Source organism: Lycorma delicatula, chromosome 9 (genome assembly GCF_047948215.1).
Source record: "Lycorma delicatula isolate Av1 chromosome 9, ASM4794821v1, whole genome shotgun sequence".
Taxonomy (NCBI): domain Eukaryota; kingdom Metazoa; phylum Arthropoda; class Insecta; order Hemiptera; family Fulgoridae; genus Lycorma; species Lycorma delicatula.
In genome coordinates this window covers 50445897-50472273 of record NC_134463.1, presented here as the reverse complement: position 1 = coordinate 50472273, position 26377 = coordinate 50445897, and the positions used below count along the sequence as shown (strand labels likewise).

At 30.3% G+C, this 26377-nt stretch overlaps 2 protein-coding genes across 2 annotated transcripts in view; one reads left to right on the top strand and one right to left on the bottom strand.

The window, feature by feature from the left end:
• Positions 1-26377, bottom strand: part of LOC142330596 (uncharacterized) — a 148381-nt gene that overhangs the window by 62104 nt on the left and 59900 nt on the right. Inside the window, exon 2 of the mRNA XM_075375990.1 lies at positions 19577-19712. Coding sequence (XP_075232105.1) covers positions 19577-19709 — 133 coding nt within the window. The 5' untranslated portion in view covers positions 19710-19712. The remainder of the gene's footprint in view (positions 1-19576; positions 19713-26377) is intronic.
• LOC142330655 (uncharacterized) lies at positions 24433-24939 on the top strand. The gene has a single exon (XM_075376099.1). It carries the CDS (start codon positions 24433-24435, stop codon positions 24937-24939), a length of 507 nt encoding a protein of 168 aa, XP_075232214.1.

Sequence of the window (26377 nt, the reverse complement as noted above, 5' to 3'; positions counted from 1 at the left end):
GCTGTATTCTTTTTCATCTTCAGTTAATTGTACATAGAATTCTTTGAAAATGACATTTTCTGGACTGGCAGTAATTCTCCTTTCAGTATTGCCAATGACCTGTGGAGTTCTAGTGGAAGGTTATCCATTTCGTTTGCATTTGAAACCAAACCTGTTGTGCACCATTTTTTAACTAAATTGTGTATGCTACTCTTTAGTGGAATTCAGGCATTTGGAAATTTTTCTATGAATACTTGACATGATTCTTTAAACGATCCAGAACAAATATAGGCCTTAACTACAGCTATCCTCTCCTGGATTGAATAGAGCATTTTACACAAACACAACTGCATTGCAACAAAACGTATACTGCACTGACATGTAACCACCTGACAAATGGCGGCAACAATTAGTAGTAACATATACATCCACTAGTCGCACTAGTTGTGCAAGAGTCTTTCATAATTCATGTTGGGTAGTGGTTTCAGTATGGGTTCGGTTTTATGTTGCTCACCTGTGTGATAGTATAGATGATAAAATTGAATATCATATAATAAATCAGTAATTATGAAAATTAATGTATGTGTAACATACTGAAAATAATTCAAAGGAAGTTGAATCATATGTTATTATTATTGCTATGAGAATTTTAATGTTAGTTTACCTCAGAAGCTTAAAGCTTGTAGAGATTGGACATTTTTTATAACTTATGAGGATTGAAAGCCTGATTGGGATTAAAATGTGGGATCTTTAAGATCAGAGGCATAGTTACAACTCTACCATGGGGATTAACTATAAGTTAATAAATTTGGTTTAAATATTCATTTTACAAAAAAGAAAAAAATTATGCATAAATTACCAAATATCTGTTTCTATTATATAAATGGCATTTGTTATAGCCAACAAAAAAAAAAAAAAATAAATAAATAAAAAAAAATTGGAAAAACTTAAATATTTTAAACTATATTTTACACATCTATAATCACTCATTCTCTTGCTAAAAAATGTCATCTTAAGAAATCATTTGACTTTCTTGTTCTTCATATTTCATTAAAGATATTTAATTTACCCTTTTGATGGATGAATTAATATAATTTTAAAGATTTACAAAGATATCTGTTTTTCCATAGTTTTTCTCATAAATTATTTTTTATATCCTATTAGATATATGTTGCTTCATTACATCAGCATCTCTCTTTTCTTCTGAAACCTTTTTTATGTTTGTTTTGCATTTTTACTGACAACAATCTATTTATGGTGGTATGAAGCAGAAATGAGTATTTACATTTATATGATTGGGGATAGAAGTTTTAATTTTTGTAATTGATTTCACATCTTTATTTTTTCTTCCCGTTTAGCTTCCAGGAATCACCATCAGGTATTACTGCAGAGGATGATATGTATGAGTGTTAGCAAAGTACAGTCCCGGGCCAACCATTTCTGAGATGTGTGGTTAATTGAAAACGAACCGCCAAAGAAGACTGGTATCCATGATCTAGTATTCAAATCTGTTTAAATTTAAGTAAAATTAAGTCCTTTACTAGGATTTGAATGTTGGAACTCTGAACTTTGATAATTTCACTTCTATGATTCATTTCTCTTACTTTTCGTACAAATGATTCATTGCTTATTCCTTTTTTCAACTTGCTTTTAATATTATATTAAACCATCTCATGTTAAATATCAGAAATCTTCTTCTGTTTTTTATTGTTCATGTTAAAATATTTATAAAGGACTATTTTTCATTTTTCAATCTTTGTTAACTTTTTGTGTTTTATTAATTTAGTCTATCAGATTTTTGTAAAAAATCAATAAAAATTTGAAAGATTTTCTCTGAACTGCTGTTATTGTTCTATCACTTATGAGACAGCTCTGGAATTGTAAAACATTTTTTGTTTAGAATTATTCTTGTAGGGTTGAAATTGTTGCTAAAATTATTTGTTTACACTCATGTTTCTATATATAAACAGTATGTATATATACTGTTTATATATAGAAATATACATACCTTGTATGTATGTGCATTTATTACAGTTTGCTTCAAATCTTTGGAATAAAAAAAACTTATTATCATGAAGTTATTATAGTGTCATGTATACAAGGCATCAACAGTATCAAATTTGTACGAGAATGAGGTGACAGGGTAGACTGGTAACCGTTTAATCTATAGTGGGGTTAAATAGATTTGGGAAAGCTTTACAGATCCTTTAGCAGCTTTATACATATTTTAAAAAGAAAAAAGGAATGAAACAGAAATACATATTAAAAGAAAATATATTGGCAAATATAAATTAATTTTTTAAAAATGTCAATATGCTTGTCACTTATAATCCGATAAACTGGTACAAATCATGATATATTCATAAATAACAGTAAAAGATTTTCTTGTCTAATTTAACATTAATATACTATGTATTTAATGAACAGTACAGTATAAAATAAAAAAAATAAAAAAAACAGTTGGGAACACCTACTTTTGTTGCAGTAAAAACCTGTAGGTTTTACATCATAATAATAAAGAAACAAATCATGTGTATAGTTTTGGAATGCCATCCGTCACCTTTGCTTCAAAAAATGTTTCAGAACTGCATCTATATTGAATGTTTTAGTATGTAACATCATAGAAATTAAGTGTCTCTGGAAGGATTGGTTAATTTATTTGCGCAGACTCATATTTCACCACATTTCTACTTTATTAACGTTGATTTTTAAATTACATATTTTATCATTTAGTTAATGAATATTTAATTAATTATTATGTTTAAGTTATTCGTGCTTTGTGCTTTCAATAAATTTAAAAATAATATTTAAGAATTCTCATTTGTGATATGTAAATTAGAGTATGAAAAATGTATCCAAAAGGTTCAGTGAATGTTTAAATATGGAAACAGACTTTTCATCAGTAAAATAAAAGAGAATTCCATTCAGAATTCATATGAATTATTAACCAAAGAGTGTCAAATCAACATTTTATATTTTCATCTCTTTTGAATAACGTTATTCATTGACTTATTTGGTGCTTTCAAATGTATATGTTTTATTTTTTCTATAATTTACAAAATATGTTTTGAAATATTCATGGTAATTAAGGGAAATTAAAATATTTCATCCAAAATGTTATTTCTGTAAAAATAAATCAGTAAAGCTTTTTCATATAAATGGTTTTACCTTATGTAATTGTCTGCTTTAAGTCAGATACTTTATATCATACCCACCTTGTTTCGTCCCTATTTCCAGTTAATTTTTTGAATTTTTCATAACTCCTGTTCCCTCATATTTTTATTTTTTATCCTTTCTTCTTTGTACCTTCTACTGATTCTCCTTGCACTGTTTCTTTTGTGATGAATTTGTTTTCTTTTACGATATGATCCAGCCATTTGGTGTCTCTGTTTTGAATATTTACGATTAAGTTTCTATTCCTTTTTACTTCCTTATAACTCCTCCATCATTCTTTGAACTCTTCTTATTTTTTTCAATATTCTCCATGCCAATTTTTCAAATACTTCCTGTCTTTTTTATCCCGTTTAATTGTTACACATTGTTTGTTTCTGTACAGTAGTCCACTACAGTTTCAGAAGTATGATGTAATTTTTTAATTTGTAAGTGCACCATACAAAGTAAATTTTATTTTCTGTATTTTTAAATTCTTTTGTGAAAGTAGTCATTCTTTAAAACTTGTTGAATTCTTTTACTTCTTTCATGTAAGACATTTCTTCAATAAATTGGTCTTAAAGAAGCATAATTAGTTAACTCTAGCTTTTTCAGTTATCATATACATATATATATATATATATATATATATATATTTTTTTTTTTTTCAGTTTCCCGATTGTAGTTTGTTGTGGTTAAAAATTGTCATATTTCTTACTGAAATCATTTTTTGCTTTTAACTTTCAGTATATAGTTTTTGAGTGAAGAATAAAGTTTGATTTCTTTTTGATTGACATCTAATAGTTTGAGCTTTCTTATTTGTTTATAAACTAAAGCGCAGCTGAAAGTTTGCACAAATAAATAAATAAGCTATTTATTTTCAATAACTTGAACTGATGATCGACACTAATGATTTTTTTGAAAATTCAAGATACCATCTACCTATTAAGAATGATAGATGGAGGAAGTTATTCTCAAATATATTATTTATAAAAAAATTATCCTCTGCCGAAGAGGTTTATTATTATTATTCCTCAGCAGAATGGAAATGCTGGCTTTCATATGGAAGGTTTTTTAAAATCTGGTGAGGCTTGAAGATTTTTCACATGCTACAAAATTCATTTCTTATCATCAAAATAAAAAAAAAAAGCTAACACAGTTATAGGAATTTCCCATCACACGACGGGAAAGTCCTTTTATTTATAAATAAAATATAATTATTAATGACATATTGAAAAAATCCCATGTTTTAGTTACAAAATAATAATATTGGCTTGAGGTTAAAACTGCAAATTTCAGATCTGATTATTACTAAAGAAAAAAGTCTATTTCAACAACTTTAAATATTAAAATCGTTTTCAGAGCTTTTGAAAATGTATAAATTGTACCTCACATGACCATATTTGTTACTTTTTGCATGAACCCCAAAGTGGTAGTCAAATTTTGATTTTATAAAATTTTTTTTTTAAAGCAATCTTGATTACAGTAAAAGTGGGAATGAAGAAAAATGTTAAAAAGTACATAAATTTTGGTCAGGTCAGGGCGCTTGGTGAGGTTTGGGGCTCCTGATTTAGTAAAGATTAATTTTTATGCGTAATTAGACGATAATAGAAGAAACTGCAATGAAAAACAACTATCATAGCAATCACAATAAAGCTTCAAATTTTAGAGCATTTTTAGGGCAGGGATACGATTTTGAAAAAAAAAATTTTTGTGGAAATAAACTTATTGTTTAATTAACAAATATCTCTAAAAACATATGACCTTAATTAGTCGAAATCTCGAGATATTAAGTGTGAACCTTGCTCTACAGCCTGACCCCTTTGACCTTTTTTGTTGAAAATGTAATGGCCCCGTTATCTGACCAAGTTTGGTCAAAATCGATCCAGTAGCTGTGGAGATATAAGTTGAATTTAAAGGCCAACACTGAATGCACACATGTACATACATCTTTAAATTAACACATTAACATTAACATCTGGAAAATTTCCATCCGGTTTTTTTGGGTTTTAATTATTAAAATGTCAAGATCCAATGAAAACCGCATATGCCCAAATTGGACTGATTACAATGCTTTCCTTTCTACAGCTATATCTCTGCTATAGTGCTATCTAGATGAGAAAGTAAAAAAATATAAAATTACCCTGTAGTTGTAACGGAGTAAATAAATAATTAAAAATTTTGTTTAAATATAATGAATATATTTAATTCTCGTTACGTGAAATTTTTATATAAATTTTAATATTTTATATGTTGTTATATTTATTTTAATCATTTACTTGAGTAATATTTTTTTTTTTTATAATCTCTATGTTCCTTTTTTTTCTTTTTTTTAAGAAGAAAGTATTTTGAAACGTGAAAAAAGTTTTGTAAGTGTGGGTGGACATTTTCCTCTTAGTTTTGGAAAAAATGGTTGTAAGAAAAGTGGGAAAGAAAATATATATTTTCAAATATTTACAATGTTAGGTTGAGGTAAAGTAAAAAAGAGCGAATAAAGATGATTTGCTCATCTCAAAGCATCTTATTTGGTGCCTGTCTGCATATTTAACTCTTTCCTCAAAGGTGCCCCGTTGGAAGTTTTCAGTGTTTATACTGTTATGTAAACTAAATACTTGACTTCTATGTGTATACTACCACATAAGTATTAGACAGAGTTCTGCTGCTGGTAATGTTAGAGTACGTTTATTTAACTATCTCTGTTTATGATAACACAACTTGCTTTAACTACTTGAAATCTTATTGCAGTTGGTATGTTTCAAACGATATAAGGTGCACATTATATAGCTTTTTGTGTATTCACTCAAATGTATATGAATTTCTGTTAGTTATGAAATACGTACGCTATATGCCGTTAAACTAATTTCTTTAAAGATTATACAATAACAGAATATAAGCACAATTATGATTTGGGCTCACTTTGACTAGTCCAGAAACGGTGTTATTAATTCAGTCCATGAACCTTACAAAAATGTAAAATGGGTATTCAAATCCAAACTAAAACTATTTAATGAACTTTTAATATCAGTAATATTAATAAATTAATAACATTTAATATCAGTAATATTAATTTACCTTCAGTAATAACAGTTTAATTTTGTGCAACAAAGTCAAACTATTTTTATTTATTTTTTTTGTTAAGGAGTTGTTCAAATATTTCATATATAAACACTTTTAAAATAATTCTAGCTCTTTCTTCCCTTTAAGAAAATGCCATATCCTCTTTAAGCTTATACCAAATCTATTTTAAAAAATATGATTAATTTCATAAACTTACATTACCTAATAAAAAAATTTGTATAAATATACAAAATGCTGTAGGAACACTACTATATAGTTATAGTAATTATATAACAAAAGAAAATATTATATAATATTTAGAAATAATGTTGCTTATGTTAGTATCATAATAAAATGGTTGCAAACACTCTAGTGTTATCTATGATTTGCTCCTGAAAATTGTAGAATCATTGCCAAAAATATCATCCATCCTTTATCATATTTGTAGGAAAAATGAGGGATGACATGGCTTCATGTTTTTTTTTATTTATTAAACTGCAGACACTGCTGAACAAGGCTTTCAGAACCTTGCAAAACCCAGGTAATATCAGCAGCTACGAGGTTTTACCTTCATTTACTCCTTTTATCATAAAGACTACCTGCATAATGACTGCATCAGACAAAGCAACGTTGGTTACTGCTCTTTGTACCTCAGTTGTTATATATATATATATATACTACAGTCATAAGAAGAATGAGGTTTGGTAGTATAAAGCCTAGTACTGCAATATCTTATTTAATAAATTTTTAATAAAATTAAGTGATTTTTTTTTTATTGGAGTTATACGTAATTATGTAATTGTGCAAGGTAAATTTGTCTTTTATTTTTAAGATTCTATATTTGATGGCTATAGTTTATGATTAATATAGATATTTATTCAGCATTTTCACTTGACATACTAAAATTTATCTAAAATTCTAGATTTTTTTTTCAATATATTATACATAATCTGTTATAAAACATTTTTATGATCATAATGATAATAATAATTTAATTTTCTTCTGGAAGAAGAACAAGTCAGTGAATATCTATTTTAAAATCGTTACATATGAAAATATCAAGTTCCCTGACATATTTAAAAACCAGGTACAGAGAATAGAAAAAGTAAAATAGTTTTCAAAATTATAGAATGGAACGCCTAAGAAAAAATAGCTTTAAAAAATCGGGCAAACAAAATGAAATCAGCTTACCGCCTAACAGATAAAACGTACAGCAAAGTATGTATTTCAGAATGCAAAATTAAAGCTCTTGATTATAGTGATTCATCTAGAATTGTTGTACGATGTGCAGTGTTAGACAGTTTTCAACACGGGCTTTCAGAAAAAAGAATTAGAGATTTTTAAGGAAAACATTTGGTCGTAAAAAGGACAATACACTTAATTAAACTCCACCCCACAAAATTCTACACAGAAATTTAAAAGAATAACAGAAACAATGCATTAGAGGAGTCTGGCTTTCATAGGCTGCATTTATAGCATGAGTAATAATAGCATTCCCAAGAAAATTCTCCTATTTTATTTAGAAAGCAAAACTAAAAGTGTATATTGTGATAAAATTAAAAAAGAGTTGAATGAAGCAGGAATAGAAATTCCAAACTTACAAAATAGGGAATTAATCAAGAAAAAAATTAAAAGTCATTACAAAGATACAAAACAAAAAGAAGGTTTCAGAAGGATCTAGGAGAAAGCCAGTCACAGGCTTAAAAAGTACTGGAAGGAAAGGAAGTTGCGCCAAAAAAGTGTTAATCATGCGTGTTTGATAGTTGATCTAAATGAAAAAATGATAATTTTTTCAAGTTTGATATTTATTATTATTATTTTAATTTAAAGTACCATTAAATTCTAAAATTAATCATTTCTTTTTAAGTGATGTATGCAAGTAAGTTCTCTCAGAGTTGCTTTTCCTAACACACTGTAAAAAAAAAGTGACAGGATTGCACAACTTACCCAATTTTGTCCTTGACAAACTTCTATTTCACCTAAAAATTTTGAAAACTTGTATGTGAAATGTAGGTTTATTTGTTAGAATAGTTACGTAACTAATAAGTCAGCCTGATCTGGCATAATTTTTTCGACAAGGCTAAAAAAAATGTTTACTAAAGAAACAAGTGGAGTTCGTGATACCGCCTTGTTTGATGAGGTTAGAAATCACCTATATAAATACTTGTACTTTGTGCAAAATTTCAACTTTTTTGGTCAGTTAGTTTTCGAGGTTTGAGGGAAAACTGTTTAGAAATAATATTGAATATCTACCATCCCTAAATCTAATTGTCTTAAAACTTAAAATGAAATGACTTAAAATGGAATTTTAAATAATGTATTTTCTTCATAGTACTAAGGCAGTTTTCTATGACCATTGTACAACTAGACAAAGATTAAAAATTGGGAAAACTCCTTTTTAAATCCTCTTCAAAATTTAATGTCATCAATATCCCGTATACATACATACATATATATGTCATTTTTGAAGAGTTTATGTTGAGCCAGTCTGGAAAATTAATCAAATATAGATCAGTAAGTATACTTTTTTCGGAAATTTTATAATTTAATTTTTAGGAAATTTCTATTTTTTGGACTTTGGGTATTTTTGTAAACGTAGACATTTGCAAAAATCCTGATACCAAAAATTTTAGAACACCTTTGTATTTTCTTTTTGCAGCTATGCTGCTGCCACAACAATAATTGGGAGGTGATAAGTAAGATAAGTAAAAATTGTGTTGTAGTTTGTATTAGTTTAAAAATGCTTACAATCAGTATTAAAAATAGAGGATTTATAACTGATTATTTTTTTGTCAAATATATATTATTTTTATTTAAAAAGTTGTAAAAAATATCTGAAGCTAAATAGAATTAAAAAACAAAGTAAAAAAAAAAGAATTAAAAATTGATATCAGTTATCAAAATTTTGATATTTAATATAGGATTCCATCCTATGAGTTATAAAACAGAATATTCTGAATATCCCCGCAGGTCCTAAATTCTATTTATGCAAGTGAGGGGATCGACTGTGCAAGGGGAACTCCCAAGTGTAAATTGGCAATCAGCTTGGCATACCCTTGTTACCTTCCCTTAGCCACTCTATGCTCACTCTTACCCCAATATTTCCATAACTGCCCTTAAACCACCTTCTTGAATTACTGTGTGATAAACAAACTTAAAATAAACTATAAAATGTATAGTTTTGTTTCTTATTTATTTATTTTTATAAGGATAAAAAGGAACATTAAAATTTATGTTCATTAAAATATTAAATTTAAAAAAAAACAACTGTTGAAAATGGTTTATTGTTTTTTTTTTACATTAACAAAGTTCTTATTCAATTTTTTCAGAAATGTCCATGCCTTCTTATTTCAATTATACTGCAAATTTCTAATGATAGTTTTTCTGTTTTGGGCTCATTTTTTTCAAATTTTTCTGAGCACTACAAAGTGACAGAATTTTATCACCAAATGCCATATATAATTGCATATTACTATAATTTCTTAATTTATTATATTTCTATTATAATTATCTCTTAACACATAAATGTATCATTTATTTGCATAGCGTATTATTTTTAACATAAAATTTCATTAAGTTTTTTAATCTTTTCTGTATAATTTTATTTCTTTACTCAAACTCAAATGCCAGTTCTGTGTTGTGGCCCAGTTGAAATTATTTTTAAGTAGTAACAACAGATTAAAAACTGTTTTTGTTTTTAGATGCCATTACCATAATGATAGTGGGTGAAAATACATATTAGTTAGTAGTATTTTCAGGTAAAACCAAAAGCTAAATTTACTAGAGAGCTATAGAACTTTTATTCATGCACCTTAATTTCTGCCTCCTTCTTTATAATTACATCTCAAAAGCCTCAATTTAGTCTCTCTCCTTCTTCCTCATTGACCATTATTCACTTTCATACAACAAGGCACTCCCATACTACCATTCGGCTAACCTCTTCCTTAACAAAGCTTCTTTTGTCATTACGTAATCTTTGTATACATAACCATAAAAATTTCATGTAGAACATTTTTTTCATACATTTTTAGTTATGAAAATAACAATTACAATTAACTTTATAACATTATATCACAATTAGTAAGCTGGTGCTATAACGTAGCGCCATTATAGTGGTTACTATAATGGTGTTGAATTTATGGAAGGATCACTGAAATTGATAGATGAAAAATTGTACTAACTTTTTATTTTAAGGTTATGTTATTTGAAAATCAGTTATTAAAAATTATAAGAATTCTTCATTTTGCATAATACACCCAAATTTATTAATCAGGCTTTATTATCAGTAACAGTATTGAAGAGTGGATAATGTATTTTTTTAAAATTACTCATTTATTTCTTTGAATTTTGGTAACCATGATGTAATGTATTAATATATATATATATATATATATATTAAACAGTTTTTAAAAGAACTAAATACACTTTAGTTTAAGATGAAAGTTACTGTAAAAACAATTTTTTGACCTAGCTTTAATTTAAGTCAGTGTTCTTGGAATTGTTTTTTCTGAAAAATATGATATTGAAAGTGTGTTATAATGGTTTTATAAACTGTTTTACATCTTTGTTAAGTTTCTACTGACATACTTATAACCCACTAGGTTGGTCTAAGGGTTTAACTTGTAATCACAAATCAGCTGATTTTGAAGTCGAGAGTACTAAGGTTCAAATTCTAGTTTAGTTACTTTTGTATAGATTTGAATGCTAGATCATGGATATACCATGTTCTGTGGTGGTTGGATTTCAATTAACCAGACATCTCAGGAATGGTTGACTTGAGACTATGCAAGACTACTGACATATTTATGGTCAGATTAATGTTCAGTGAAAATTAATAGAGTTGTTATGTAGTTAGATAAAGTATCAAGCCTATTCTATATGTCTAACCTTGTATATAAGAAATCTTTTCTTATTTTGAGCAGTGTATAATAATAGTTTGTATAGAATAGTTGTATATAGTTTGTATAGATCACCTTCAGCATTGGGTAGATATGCTGGAATTGCCCCATCATTTGCTTTGATGGATCAAAGGAAATTTAGGTAAAACATTGATCAGAGTTTTGTGTGTTGCGTAAATGTTATGTTTCCAGATTCAGTATTTTCATTAGTCTCACTGTTATTGCACTCTTTCTGTTTCCTAAGAAGAAAAAGTTCATAAATCTTTAAAAATGTTAAAGAATTTTAAAGTTATAATTCACTGTATAAATAAAAACATTGAAGATTGATAACTTCTGGTTACCTCATGCTCTTGTTAACATTGATAAATGTGGTGGTTCAGTCAAGTCAAAATTTTTGGATTTCTATTTTAATTAATTATATGGTGATGTTTAGTAATTGAACAAATGAAGTGAGGTTGTGTTTAAATTTGATTGTTTGAGATTTTACCTGTTTGTGATGTTGGCCAAATGCAGTTTCCAGTTTTTATGATTTTGCAGTAAGGTGTTCTTTCTGTTAGGTGAAACAATATATTTGTGCTTGTAAAATTTTTCATTTCAAAATTACCATCAGTACAACTGTTGGGAAGAATGCTGTTTAGCTCGTATTCTCTGTGACACTTAGCTTTTTTATTATATTTATTTTTTATACTATAGTTAAAAAAAATTATATAAAAATATACAAGAATGCATGAGTTATAAATCTGTGAAAGTAAATCCTTGATAGACCTCTGAGTGATGTCTGGTCTCCCTAGAAGCATTGCTCATGATGTTGCTCACACATTATATTTGCCGCTGGCCAAACTTTCCATAATAGATTATTTTTGACAATTCCATATTTACTTTATTTTAATTTTATGTTTATAAATTTGAATTTTATGTAGAACTCAATATTAAATGCAGTACAAAATGAGTGAGGTCTATTATTGATCTCTGAACTATTAATGATGTGATATATGTGGTTACTTCATGTTTAAATAGTTAGCTCAGGATTAGCTTCCTTAATAACATTTGCTTGATATTACAAAGAGAAACACATGTATATAACAGAATTAAATGTACTTCCACTATTTATTGGATGTTATCTAAGGACTGGTATTTTATGTTTGAAAGTTAACTAATTTAACTATTAATGAAATTCAACTGTTTTATGATTCTGTAAAAAATTATTCAATATGGAAGCTGATTATAATGGAATCATCTATTTATGTAATTTAAATAGATAATGTAAAACTAGATAAAAATTTATGAAATATAAAGTATAATAAAAAAGTTGATGGGCTATTTATTTTCAGATTCTACATATTAAAATGAACAGAAAATGTTTTATGGAAAAAAATGATTCCCCTTTATTTTCTTTTTCCAGCTTTTTACTTTCCCATCTAGATAGCTGTAGCTCTAAAAGAGAAAATACTGTAATCAGTTCAATTTGGGCACGTGCGGTTTTCATCGGATCTTGATGTTTTGACACCTAAGGAACCCAAAAAGCCAGATGGAAATTTTCCAGATGTTAATGTTCATACATACACGTGTTCGGTGTTGGCAGCCTCCAAATTACCTTATATCTCCAGAACTGCTGGTCTCATTTTGACCAAACTTGATTAGATTACTTCTGTATTATATACGGGGCACTGATGCCATGAAATTTTCATTTTAAAAGATCAAGGGGGTGAGGATGTAGAGGAAGATCACCTCCAATATCTTAAGATTTCGCCCAATTAAGGTCATATTTTTCTTAGGCACTTTGTTAACAATTAAAAAATAACAATATTTGCATTGAAAAAAAATGTGCAAAATCGCACCCCCACCCCGCAAAATGCTCTAAACTATTGCTACATTGTGACATCACAGATGAGCCATAGAATTAAATAAATTAATAATATTTAAAATGTAAAAAAGGAACCTGGTCTACCTGAGTCTTGAACTTGATCGTGTATTAAGCCTCGCGGTTACAGCAGTCTAATGAACGTACAAGCAAAATTTTTTTCTAAGAAAGTTGTGAAATTACATTAGTTTAGTTTGTGTTGACCATCGCCGCTAGTATCGCCCACACCCATGTGAATTAAATACGGTATGCGCATTGACTTTGGTTAGAATCATTGAATTAAATAAACGAAAAAATATATTTAAATAAAATGATAAATATTTTAAATTAAGTCATGTGTGTAAGCCGTACAACAGAAACAACTACGTTGTCAGCATTTTTTATTTTTCAGAGAAACATTATATCTCAAGATCAGAATGAGACATCGTTTATAATATTTGTTAAATATATTTACACCAACTTTCTTATTAAAAATCCGTTATTTAGCATTGTGATTATAAAAAAAAATTCAGTCATATTCTAATTAATTAATATAATAGTGGCGGGGATAAATTCAGCTGAAAATAATGTTACCGATATTCTGCAACTCTTTTACTTATAGACTGTTGATCAAAAATAAGATGCCATTTTGTTTACAGTAAAGGTTTAATATTTGGAATTATTATGATATATTTTGTTAAAACTAATTATTATTAAGGTATAAAAGATTAAAAAGATAACAAGGCCACAACTTTGAAATTTATGAATGTGTATATGCTGTAATTTTCTTATTTATTGGAGTAAGTTTATACAAACATATATATATATATATATATATATATATATATATATATATATATATATATATATATATATATATATATATATCTGTTTATATAATATGTGAATGTATATATGTGTGTGTGCGCGTGCACACACACATGAATATTTATATAATTTAATTAAAATAACATACTTCAAAAGGGTTTAATATTATATGAAATTTTATTATTAATTTATTATGAAATTACTTCATTTGTTTGAAATGATATTCATGGAATATTGAGCTCATTAATTTGTTTTGTATTGTAATTTAAGCATTATTAAATTTGTTGTGATGAAATTTAATCCAATATCATGAAATCATCATTCTCTTAATTACTTCCTCATATTGCTTACTCTGCTAACATACACCTGTTTACTTCTAGGAACGTTTAAATAAATTACGTAGGCATACTTAATTTTATTAGTGTTTACTTTAATATTATAGCGGTTTATATGTTTGCAATATGATTAATTTAAAAATGTAGTCATAGTTGTATAATATAAAGTATAAAGAATTATTATATGTAACTGAACCTTTTTTTAAGAATGGAATTAAAAAATTCTTGCATTCCAAACCTGTGGAATATTGCTTATAAAAGATTTTTTTTGGAGTTATGCAGCTCTTTCTTCAGTGAAATTGCTGGAGTTGCAGTCATGTTCGACAGCTACCATACCATTCTGCTTAATATAGTCTACTACAACAGATGTACTACTGAGGATGATGATGTAGTGATTGTTTTAATGATTATTTTTGTTTATTCCAGTTTGTAGTTTTAAATTAAATTCTTTGTTTGAAGGAAGTTTTTATTTTTTCTCTTAAAAATACCTGACTACTCATTTGACTGTAGTCCAGTGCAATTTCTGTTGTTTTGTTTCCTTGAGTAATCGGTTCTTAATTTAGAAGATTTTATTTCCTTGCAATAGCATTAAAGGATCACTATTTGTTGTCTCCAATGTGAGGCTTTTGAGTGAAATTTGGGAGTTGTAGATGGTATTTCCTTTTTTTAAATGAATTTAAATTTTAAAAAACCTTAATTGTATCCTTACCATTTTTTTTTTAAATTGTGCAATCAAAGGCATTCTCTTCAGTATTATACAATGATTCATTTAATATTTGAAGAATCTCTTCAACATATACTCTTTCAAGATTTTTTCTAATATTTATTCTAAATTAGAAATACTTTTTTTTAGATTGTAGTGTACTCTCTCTTTTTCTGTTTAGCCTCCAGAACCACCATAATGTATTACTTTAGAGAATGATATGCATGAATGTAAATGAAGTGTAGTCTTGTACATGACCATTCCTTAGATGTGAAGTTAGTTGAAATTGAACCACCAAAGAACACCAGTATCCCCGATCTAGTAATCAAATCTGAATAAAAGTAGCTGCCTTTACTAGGATTTGAACCTTAGAATTCTCGACTTTGATATCATCTGATTTCAATTCATCTGATGACAAGTTCAATCATCTGATGACAAGTTCTAACCACTAGACCAGCCTGGTGGGTCGATCATAGTGTACTAAGACCATTCAGCAGTACTCTAGTAGATTTCTCATTGGTAGGTTATTTCATTTTTTCATTAAGTTATTTGGATGGTTACTAAGAAGTTAAAAAGGCCACTAATAAATTGTTGGTTTTTATTAATAATAAACTAATTTTGACATATTCCCCAGCTTGACTTCTGCTTCCATATTTTCTTTAAAAACACATGTCTCTTATTTGTAGGAATGAATAACAATTAATTAATATTTATTCATAAATTAGGTTGTTATAACTTAAGCTAATGAATGAAATATTTCCATCTTTTCATTCTTCTATAACTTATATCTCTCTTCTCTAAATTTTTCTTTATGAAAGTTTTGAAGTTGATTTTTCTAATTGTACGTAGTATGTATATTTGAATGAAAACAAACGTTTGGTTATTTTAATAAATATGTTTTAATTATTCAATAAAGTATAGAAAAAATATTTTTATTTGTAATCATTATTATTTTAATTAACTTTTTATTTATGATTGAATGATGTGTAAATTATCACTATACCAGTTCTTGAGAACTGTGAGAGACGTGTGACATCATGCATCCACACTACAGTAGATCAAAACACTTTGGATTTACTATTCATTTAAAAAACATTTAGATTAAATGTGTTCCATTTATTTACTACAGTTTTTCAAATTACTACATTGTTAGACGTATTTTAAAATTTAGATAGTTTACATTTTTAGACAGTTAATTTCACTTGAAAAATGTAAACTTAAATTATATAATTTATTATTTACATATCGGTAATTTTAGTTTTTAATTTATTTTTGCTTTTAAAAAATATCTCAGTATAAGTGAGTTAAACTTGCATGGCATTTACAAGGACTAAACAGAAAAATAAATAAACATAAAGTTTAGTCTAAAACGGAAACACAATGTATTTACAGAGATGACATATCATATTATCTTTCTTATCTTAATTAAGCGGTTGAGCAAATTCCAAGTCTGCTTCGGGATGTTCCTCATGACTATCACTGTTACTTTATCTATTGTCAGACACCGGTTTCTATTTGGCCATCCGTTCATCGCAAGTGACTCCTTTTCTCAGAAGGCATTGTCTCATTTTTTAATCTACTACATTTTTAAAAGGCAACGTATCAATTTTTATACAAAGTATGGTGTGTAGTCAATTACGATAACTGATCCTTTTTGAGAATTTGACACAACTTTTTCTTATATAATTTTTCAAAAGTCATGCCATTCATTTGCCCTTGGTAGCTTCCAGAAGTTGTACCGGCTTTGAATATTAGCTTGAACTCATTTATGCAAGCAAGGGTATTATTAGTCTTTTAAATTCTGCCCACTTTAAGTGAATGCTACAATCACTTTTCTAGCCTTTTTCTAGTGTTAAATTGCTATCTACCCTCATCTCACCTAAATATACTATCTTTATCTTTTCTTTACAAAACTGCCTTATTTGTTTTAGGTACCTCTACTGCCACATAATAGTTTGAAGAATTTCAGTTAGTACCTTTTATTTAGGAATCTTCTTCTTTAAAAGAAGATTCCTCTTTTAAAGATTTAGGATTTCTTCTTCTTTAGATTTAGGATTCTTCTTATTTTATTTAGGAATTTTTTCATTTTAACTTTATTGGTTTTCTTAATGAAATGTTACCCCTAATTGCAACTTATTTCATTCTTAATAAGTAACATTTTTTCCAAGGCAGGGATTTTATTTTAGATTGTTAAAAATCCTGAATTGTACTTTTAATTATACAACTATCAAATGTGTTCACTATTATACTGTGGTCTTGTTTTTCTCTGGAATATTCAAAAGTAGGTCATTGTACAAGTTTCTAAACGTTTTTATTTTCTCTAGAGATCCACTTAACTATCGATACTGAAACTTTGGAATAATGTGCTAGACAATTAAAGAAAAGAACAAACTTTCTGAAAGGCCTTTGAAACTTTCAGAATAACCTCATGCCTTTTCGCAATGAATTACTTAAAAAAAAAAAAAATTATGTATATATTTGTCTAAAATTAGTAATAGAGAGGAATAATGTAATGAAATACAGTAATAAATGATAGCACAGAAATAAAAGTAACTATTCGTACATTTGTTTATTAAATCATGCAATTATTTAAGAAATTATGATTCTTTTTATTGTAGTTCTTCAACAAGAACCAACAAAAAGAAGAAACTAAACACAACATTAGTTAAAGTTAACCTTCTTTCTTTCTTTTTCCTGTTTAGCCTCCGGTAACTACCGTTCAGATAATACTTCAGAGGATGATATGTATGAGTGTAAATGAAGTGTAGTCGTCTTGTACATTCTCAGTTCGATCATTCCTGAAATGTGTGGTTAATTGAAAAACCCAACCACCAAAGAACACCGGTATTTTCGATCTAGTATTCAAATCCGTGTAAAAATAACTGGCTTTACTAAGACTTGAACGCTGGAACTCTCGACTTCCAAGTCAGCTGATTTGGGAAGACGCGTTCACCACTAGACCAACCCGGTGGGTTTAGTTAAAATTAACCAAAATTAGTAAAAAATCTTTAAATATGAAGTAAAATTTAAAAGGCATGTTTTTTATTTGCTTGTACTACGTACAAATAATAATACAGTAAGTACAAGTAACATTAAGTACAACAATAACAATACGTATAGAATAGTAACAATAAGTACAAGGAAGTACAAGCAAGGAATTAAATCGCGAAATCGGTTTTCAGATTTCAAGGAAAATATCCATTTTGGTCATCCCTGAATCCATTTTGACTAATTTCTGAGTGACATCTATAGGTACATACGTACGTATGTATGATTACATACGTACGTATGAAGAACGATTAGCCGTTTAATGCTGAAATTTTGAATTTAGGACTGTTCTGACATCTAGTTATGCACTTCCCCATTTGATTGCAATCGACTGGACCAAAAGTGTCCAAAAAAGCTCAAAATCCAAAAATTTGGATTTCGGACATTTTCTTAACTTCAGTAAAAAGTAGCTCCCATTGAGACCTGTTCAACGATATATCGTAAGTGATATTTATTTTCATTGGTTCCAGAGTTACAGCCTAATAAAATTTTACTAATTTATATATATTGATTTATTAATAATTATTAACCTCTTATTGTGAAAAAAACTTTACAGTAAATAATAATTCAATAATAATAACAAAGAAAAATAATAATAAAAAATATATAATAAAAATTTAAATCTATTACAAATACATGTAATTTAATAGGCTTACAAGGAAGTCATGTGTTGTTCACATCAGATTTTTTTTGGCTTCATTTTTGGCTTTATCATCAAAAGGAAAACGTATTATAATTTTTCAATACATCCTTTCATTTGTTGTTTGAAACGAGTAGAATTTGCAAAAAATTGGATCTCTGTTTGGCTTATTTCGAATTATACAGTTTTTAGTTTAGTGTTTATAGCTGTTTACAAAATTACAATAGTTCGTTAGTGGATAATTAGAAAATTTTGTTCGATATTTTTCATAGACGGCAACATTACGCTAATTAATTTTCAAGTTACAAAAGCATAAAACTTCGTTGTTGATTTATATACGTAAATGCCATAAAAATACATTTAATTTAATAGGCGTACAAGGAAGTACGCCTATTAAAAAATTAATAGGCGTACTAGTATGATTAACATAATATATGAATAGTGATTTGATCAGCTAGCAAATAATGGTCACGTGATCTAACGAAAGTTTAAAACGTAAAAATTATCACTTAAAAAATTATGTAAGTTTAATATACAATCATTAGCTTATAAAGTGTAGAAAGTTATTAATTATAGTTAAACTCCTGTTCAAATATCTTTATTAAAGATATTGGAAGTATAATTCAAATTAAATTACAGCCAAGTTCCCCCCCCCTCACAATCCTATTTTTTATTTTAGAAATTACAACTATCTTTACCTCCGTTTGAAATATCAAAAGAGCCTAAAATAAACGCTCAAATGACCCAGGTTACAAATATACATATGATAAACCGTTTAAAAGATATAGGCCTTTAAATTTTTCAATTTTGACACATTGGTGACCTGAAATTCATCCGAGGTATTCCTTGGTTACTCCCACCAACCAGTTTAATGCAGTTGTATTAAATCAAACAATAATACTCAAACGTGTTATACAAATATGTAATAATCTAAGTAGAAGTTAGAGATGATAACTTTGTTAGCTTCAACCATAATTAATCGTTCAAAAATTACTGTTTTATTTCAAATAACAGAATTAAAAAATTTCATTATCTTTAAAATGTCTTTAAAAGTGTGCATTTTATTTGACATAAAACAATATATTTTCTTTTACTTACGTCCTGTCAGTATACTGTTGTAAAATCTTAGGAATGGGTTAGTTATTCCCAAAACGATATTCCATAATAATTTTGAAATTCCGAAGAATCCCTCCCATATTCTAATTGCCACAGTTGTTTCTTTTGATGACATGATCTGAAAAATAGAAAATAAACAAAAGTTACTTGGGAGTTTTTCAATAATTAAATATATTAACTATGATATCAGATTTGAATTTTTTTTTTGTTCGTAAAAATTAAATTAATCACTGTGTATAATAGGGGTAGTGCTTAGTAGATATGTATTTTTACAAAAAAAAAGGATAAATTGTGAGTGGTCGTTGAAAAGTTTTCCAATCTTGCCTGTAAACATTCGATTAGATAATTTATTTCCTAATAATAGTAAAAATGTAGGGTGGTTATATTTTCTAATCACTTTTCTATTAAAATATATTTTATATAATTTGTATAATTAAATATATTATATATAATATAATATATTATATATAAATAAATAAATAAATATATATATATATATATATATATATATATATATATATATATATATATATATATATATTTATTTATTTATTTATGCGCGCGCCCGTGTGTGTAAATTATTTCCTGTTGCAACCATTAACTAGCTTCAAAATCCTAGAATACTTAAGCCTGCTTAATTTTGGTATAGAGGATTTACCTACGCTTAATTTTAGTAGAAATTAAGGTTTTATACAAAGTAGAAATCCGTATTAAATTACGTGTTTTGATTGTTAAACAGTAATCATCAGTAGATAAGTACAAATAAACCTCAACTAATATATATTTTTTACAACCTAATTATTTAAATAGAAATTTATAAACATTTAAAATTTATCTGTATGACTATCTGATACGAGATAAAATTTACTCTTTAAATTGACTGAGATATTTTCAAGATACTAAGTATTTCGTATCCGGTGCTAGGGAAAAGTGAAAATAGAATGGTTTTCTATTGTTTTTATTCATGTTGGGGGGGGGGATATTGTTTACATTGCTACATTGCAAGTTCATCAAAAGACGAAAAACTTATTCCTACAAGTGATAACTTCACTCGATTCACCTTAGATGTTGCCTGTATTGTGAACATTATTACTCTCAGAGAAAGCAATTCTGATTAATGGTTCTTATATTTTATATTCTTTAAATCCGTTAAAATCATATGTTATATATAATGTAAAGCAGTGATTCTCGATCTTTTTAGCGCCATGACTCCCAAAAAGTAAAAAAAATATATATATAGTGAATATTTCGCGATTCCCCAACTCCAACCGAATGAAATCTGTATAAAACTATTATATATATAAAAATATAACTGAAATATATATAAAACTATAAGGGCAGCGACTAAACCGTCGCTGCCCTTTATAGCGAAGGATGTGAAGATTCATGTTTGACGGGTACGAACATGAGCAATTTACAGGTTCAAACTTGGTGAGTATGTGCTCCTTGTAATTTTGTCTGCTTGCGTATTATTCGTTGTGATAGCGTTATATTCGAACATGCATATGATACATTTGAACGCCTCGTTCTCTCAGCTGTGTAAAAGAGGCGTAAGGGATTGCAGAACATCAGTTTACCTTCGATGCCTTTATTTAACTTTTTAAAAGTATACTTTCATTGAAAATAATAATTGAGGTTTCTGTTTTTTAGTGTGCGGTCAAACGGTGTAACTGTGATGTTTTTTCAATTAGATTCTAATTTAAAATGGATAAATCTGTGAAAAAACTAAATGAGCTATCATATCCAGTGAATCGATTGGTAAAAAGACAAGACTGTACTATTAGTTTTTTAAGTTATAGTTTTATCTCATCGGAAGGAAAGCTACAGTGTACGTTATTTGCTTTCAAGTCCTCGCCGACGAAAACATAAAGTCATTAAAATTAATTTTATACTTGGAAACTAATCATCCGAATCATAACATCAGGATTTCTGAAAAAATTAAAAGGTCGTCTTATACCAAAGGTGGAAGGAACGAACTGCTTCTTCACAGACATGCCCTTGCCACAAAAAGTAGGTCGGAAAACTCAATCAAATTCTTTGTAAAGCTGTAAAAATGGTTAATTCTATTAAAAGCAGACCATTACAGAATAGGTCTCTTGATAAACTATGCGATGAAATTGGCGAAAAGAAACAAAATCTCTTCTTTTCCATACAAACGTCAGATGGTTATGGCGGAGGAAAGTGTTAAACCGGTTATTGGAATTGCGAGTTGAATTAATAATGTTTTTCCAGAGTAAACAAACGCCATTCTCAATGTTTTTACAGAAAATAATGAGTATAGGTTGATATTGGCTTACTTAGCTGATGTATTTTCGCATTTAAACGACTTGAATGTGAATTTACGAGGATGTGATAAAAGACGTTTTATTAACGATAAACAAAGTTCACGCTTTCATTATGAAGCTTGATTTCTGGATTATTAGCTTTCAGAGCAAAAATTTTGATATTTTTGCATTCACTCCGATTATATTGAGAAAAATATGAACGAAGAAGACACTATTATTCACCACAGTTTGGATACCTTTTTTTTTTGTCTTCAGTCATTTGACTGGTTTGATGCAGCTCTCCAAGATTCCCTATCTAGTGCTAGTCGTTTCATTTCAGTATACCCTCTACATCCTACATCCCCAACAATTTGTTTTACATACTCCAAACGTGGCTTGCCTACATAATTTTTCCCTTCTACCTGTCCTTCCAATATTAAAGCGACTATTCCAGGAATTACTCTAAAATCACCTGACCAAAAGTCGCCTTCCTCTTCCCACCGAACCTCACTAATTCCTACTATATCCACATTCACCCTATCCATTTCCCTTTTTAAATTTTCTAGCCTACCAACCTTTTTTAAGCTTCTAACATTCCACGCTCCGACTCGTAGAATGTTATTTTTTAATTTTCTGGTGACCCCTTCCTTAGTAGTCCCCACCCGGACAATCCGAACGGGGGACTATTTTACCTCCGGAATATTTTACCAAGGAAGGCGCCTCCATTATTGCTATGCAATAATGGAGGCGCCTTGTAAATAATGAAAATGCAGAGAGCCACATTTTCTTGGAAAAAAAGCAGCTGTAGTTTTCCATTGCTTTCAGCTGCGCAGTACTCAGAGGACTGAGTGATGTTGATACGGCCGTTTAAGTCATTGTGACTCACGCCCCTAACAACTACTGAAAGAGCTGCTGCCCTCTTTCAGGAATCATTCCTTAGTCTGGCTCTCAACAGATACCTCTCCGATATGGTTGCACCTTCGGTCCAGCTACTCTGTATCCCTGAGCACTCAAGCCCCCTCACCAACGGCAAGGTCTCATGATTCATTTGGATACCATGAAGATATATTTACGAGGCTAAAAATTCAGTTGGCGAAGTAGTTCCCAGAAGATAAATGATTTGTTGTAGAGATTGGTACTGAATCAATTTAGTGAAAACGTTGTTGCAACTGCTAAGTTACCAGTTGAGATTCACGACTAGCTCATCGAAATGTCTGCCGATAAAACGTTACAACTAAAATTCATATCTGATGATTTAGATACGTTTTGGCTTGCTCGTCGAAGTTCATATGGAAATTTAGTCACAGAAGCATTGAAAATGTTAATCCCTTTCGCCGCGCCTTACCGTTATGAAAAGGACTTTTCGTCTACGGTTGCGCTAAAAAGTAAATATAGTAATCGTCTTTTATAGCTTAAAAACAATGTCGTTTTGTGTGTTTCTAACATAAATCCACGTACGGAGAAACTTTTAAAAGAAAAACAAATTCGACCATCTCATTAATTTATTTTCTTTGCATGGTTAAATTTACATTCTATAATTGTAAGTAAGATGTTTATAATAAATGATTTTTTTCTCATAAAATGATCTCATTATTGTTTACGTAAAGTTGTAGGCTAGTTTCGCAATCCCCCTTTCATATCACCGCTACCCGTGGGGGTAGCGGTGATATGAAAAAAAAAACAAAAACAAAAAAACGACTCTCCTAGCGGCCAGGAGAGTCGTAACACAAGCACCAGATGCTGCCTATGTCTTTCCGGCGGTGAGCATAGGAAATTATATGAAAAAGATCTTATCGTATCTGCTAAGAAATAAGAAGACACCAATTTATATATTGACGATACAAGGGGACAATAGTGCAAGACATGTTGGTACAAATCAAGTACCCATCAAGAAAGCCACACCGCCGGCTGAACAGAGCCGCACTGTTGTTATGAAAGCTGAAGGCAAGTCTTATGCTGAGCTTCTAAGGTCGATGAAAGGAGCTGTGACGAGCGACGAGGCCAACAATGTCATATCGTTGCGTAAGGGACGTAATGAGGAACTACATGTTAGGATCGAGGAAGTACAGAACGCAGAGAATTTTACCACTCTACTCAGGGACAAGATGGCTGAACTGCATGTAGACCTTAAGAGCAAAGCCAGTAGGAGAGCGGTAGTACACATCAGGGATGTGGAGATGGATGCTGCTGAACAGGAGGTGATGGCCGCGATAGCCAACAGGATTGGTCCTAATGAAGAATATAAGATTTCGTCAATCAGAAAGGGTTATGGCGAGACTAGAAACGTAACAGTAATTACCTCTTATAGAGCCGCTTGTAAATTAGTCGAGCAAAGGCTGAGGATAGGGTGGATAAGCTGCAGAGCATTTATCCGAGAAGATGAGTAAAGGTGCTATCGTTTCCGGGGAACCGGGCACAGGAGGCAGGAATGTAAGGGACCGGACAGGCTGGATCTCTGTTTTAACTGTGGATGCCGAGATCATAAGATATTGGACTGTCAAGAGCCGAAACAGTGTCTAGATTGCGCTAGCAAAGATCACAGGACTGGGGCATGAATGTGTAGGAAAGATCAGCATGTATAAGACATTGTTTGCGAACGTAAACAGGAGTCTTCTTGCACATGATTTGGTCGCACGAGTAGTAGCTGAGAAAGATATAGATCTTCTTGCAGTCGCTGAGCTTAACAGATACGAAGCCGCTAAATCTAGTTGGATAACTGATACGGAGGGTGACGTTGCAATAATGCTTGTTAGTAGCAATATCCATTGGAGGCTCAGGTTCAGGGTTAAGGGTATTGTTGCCCTGGAGAACGAATCAGTCATGCTGGTGGCGGTGTATGTGTCACCAAATATAGATTTAGCTGATTTTACTCGCTTTATCGACACATTGCAGGGTGTAATAATTAATTCGCTGAAGAAGTTAGTCATGCTGGGTGACTTCAACAGCAAAATGGTGAATGCAGGCAGTAGTTATACGAATAGAAGAGGACAAATCCTGGCAGATTTGATGGAAACAATTGGGTGTCGCTGTGTTAATGACGGCACCCCTACCTACGTCGCCAAGGCCACCAGTCGGTTATAACCATCCTGGATAACAAATGGAGAGGAGAACAATTTAATTGGATGGTCCTTCCTGATGAGATCGCCAGCGATCATCGAGCAATGAGACTGGATCTGATAGACCCAGGATTCGAGCAAGCGGAGTGTTCCCGCCCATTGAATTTTACAGCTGATCAGATAGAAGTTATAGTTAATAGGACAGCTGAAAGGTTAAGGGATAACCAGAAACAAACCCCTGAAGCTCTATCGAATATTGTTATGCAAGAGATAGACAGGATGGCAAATAGTACTACAAGAAGACGAAACGTATATTGGTGGACAGCTGAGATTGGTAAATTGAGACAAGAACTTCAGTTCTTAAGGAGAAAGAAACAGAGATTACTTACGGTAGAGAGGTAGACGGTAGAGAGTAATACCAATATGCTGCAATATGATAAGAAGAAAAGAGAATGTTGGAGCAATATCTGTAAAGAGTTAGACACTGACCCATGGGGTCAGGCCTATCGCATAGTGACGAAGAGATTCAGAAGACGACTACCGGTGTTAGACAGGGCAAGCGCAGAGATACAGGTAGCGAATCTGTTCCCCAGAACAATGGCAGAAGATGGCGGACCCACCCCCTGCGAGGGTAGGAGATTCACCATTGACGAATTACAATTGGCAGCCAAGAGTTTGCCATTAAAGAAGAGTCCCGGACCTGACAGGATCCCCGCAGCTGTAATAAAGGGTTTGATTAGGAAGACTCCCTGGGAGTTACTAGAGATTGCTAGCTAGCCATGGATTAGAGAGGAAGTTTTTCCCTGCATGTTGGAAGGAGGCCAGAGTGGTCTTCCTTCCAAAGGGTGCACCTTTGGTTGAGGAGGTTACCTATAGGCCGTTGAGTCTGCTAAATACCATGGCATAGAGAAGATGCTAGCGAGCAGAAGTATACAGGAATTAAAACAGGGTGTGGGGATCAGTTCAAATCAGTACGGTTTTTGGAGGGGGAGGTCCACGGTGCAGATCATTTATCGAATTACAAATTGGGCCAACGAGGTCAGACGAGGAACTTGGCGTACAAGACGCATACCGTTGATAATATCACTCGATATAAGGAACGCCTTCGGATCAATTGGCTGGAGACATATAAATAGGGCGTTGACCTCAAAGGGGCTGAGCCCCTACATACGGAGGCAAATTGAAGATTATCTGTCAGATAGGAAATATTGGATCGATTCCCAGGAGGGAAGGATACATTTCGAGATGCAATGTGGGGTGCCTCAGGGATCAGTCCTGGGGCCATTGTTATGGCTGTTAGTCATAGACGACCTCCTGCTCAAAAGGTTCCCTGACGGAGTGGAATTGCTGGCTTATGCGGGTGATTGCCGTCTTTGTGGAGGGCGGAACGATTGATAAAGTACAAGAAAGAACGAATGCGGCCACTCGTATTGTTCATGAGTGGATGGACTCTAGGGGTCTGA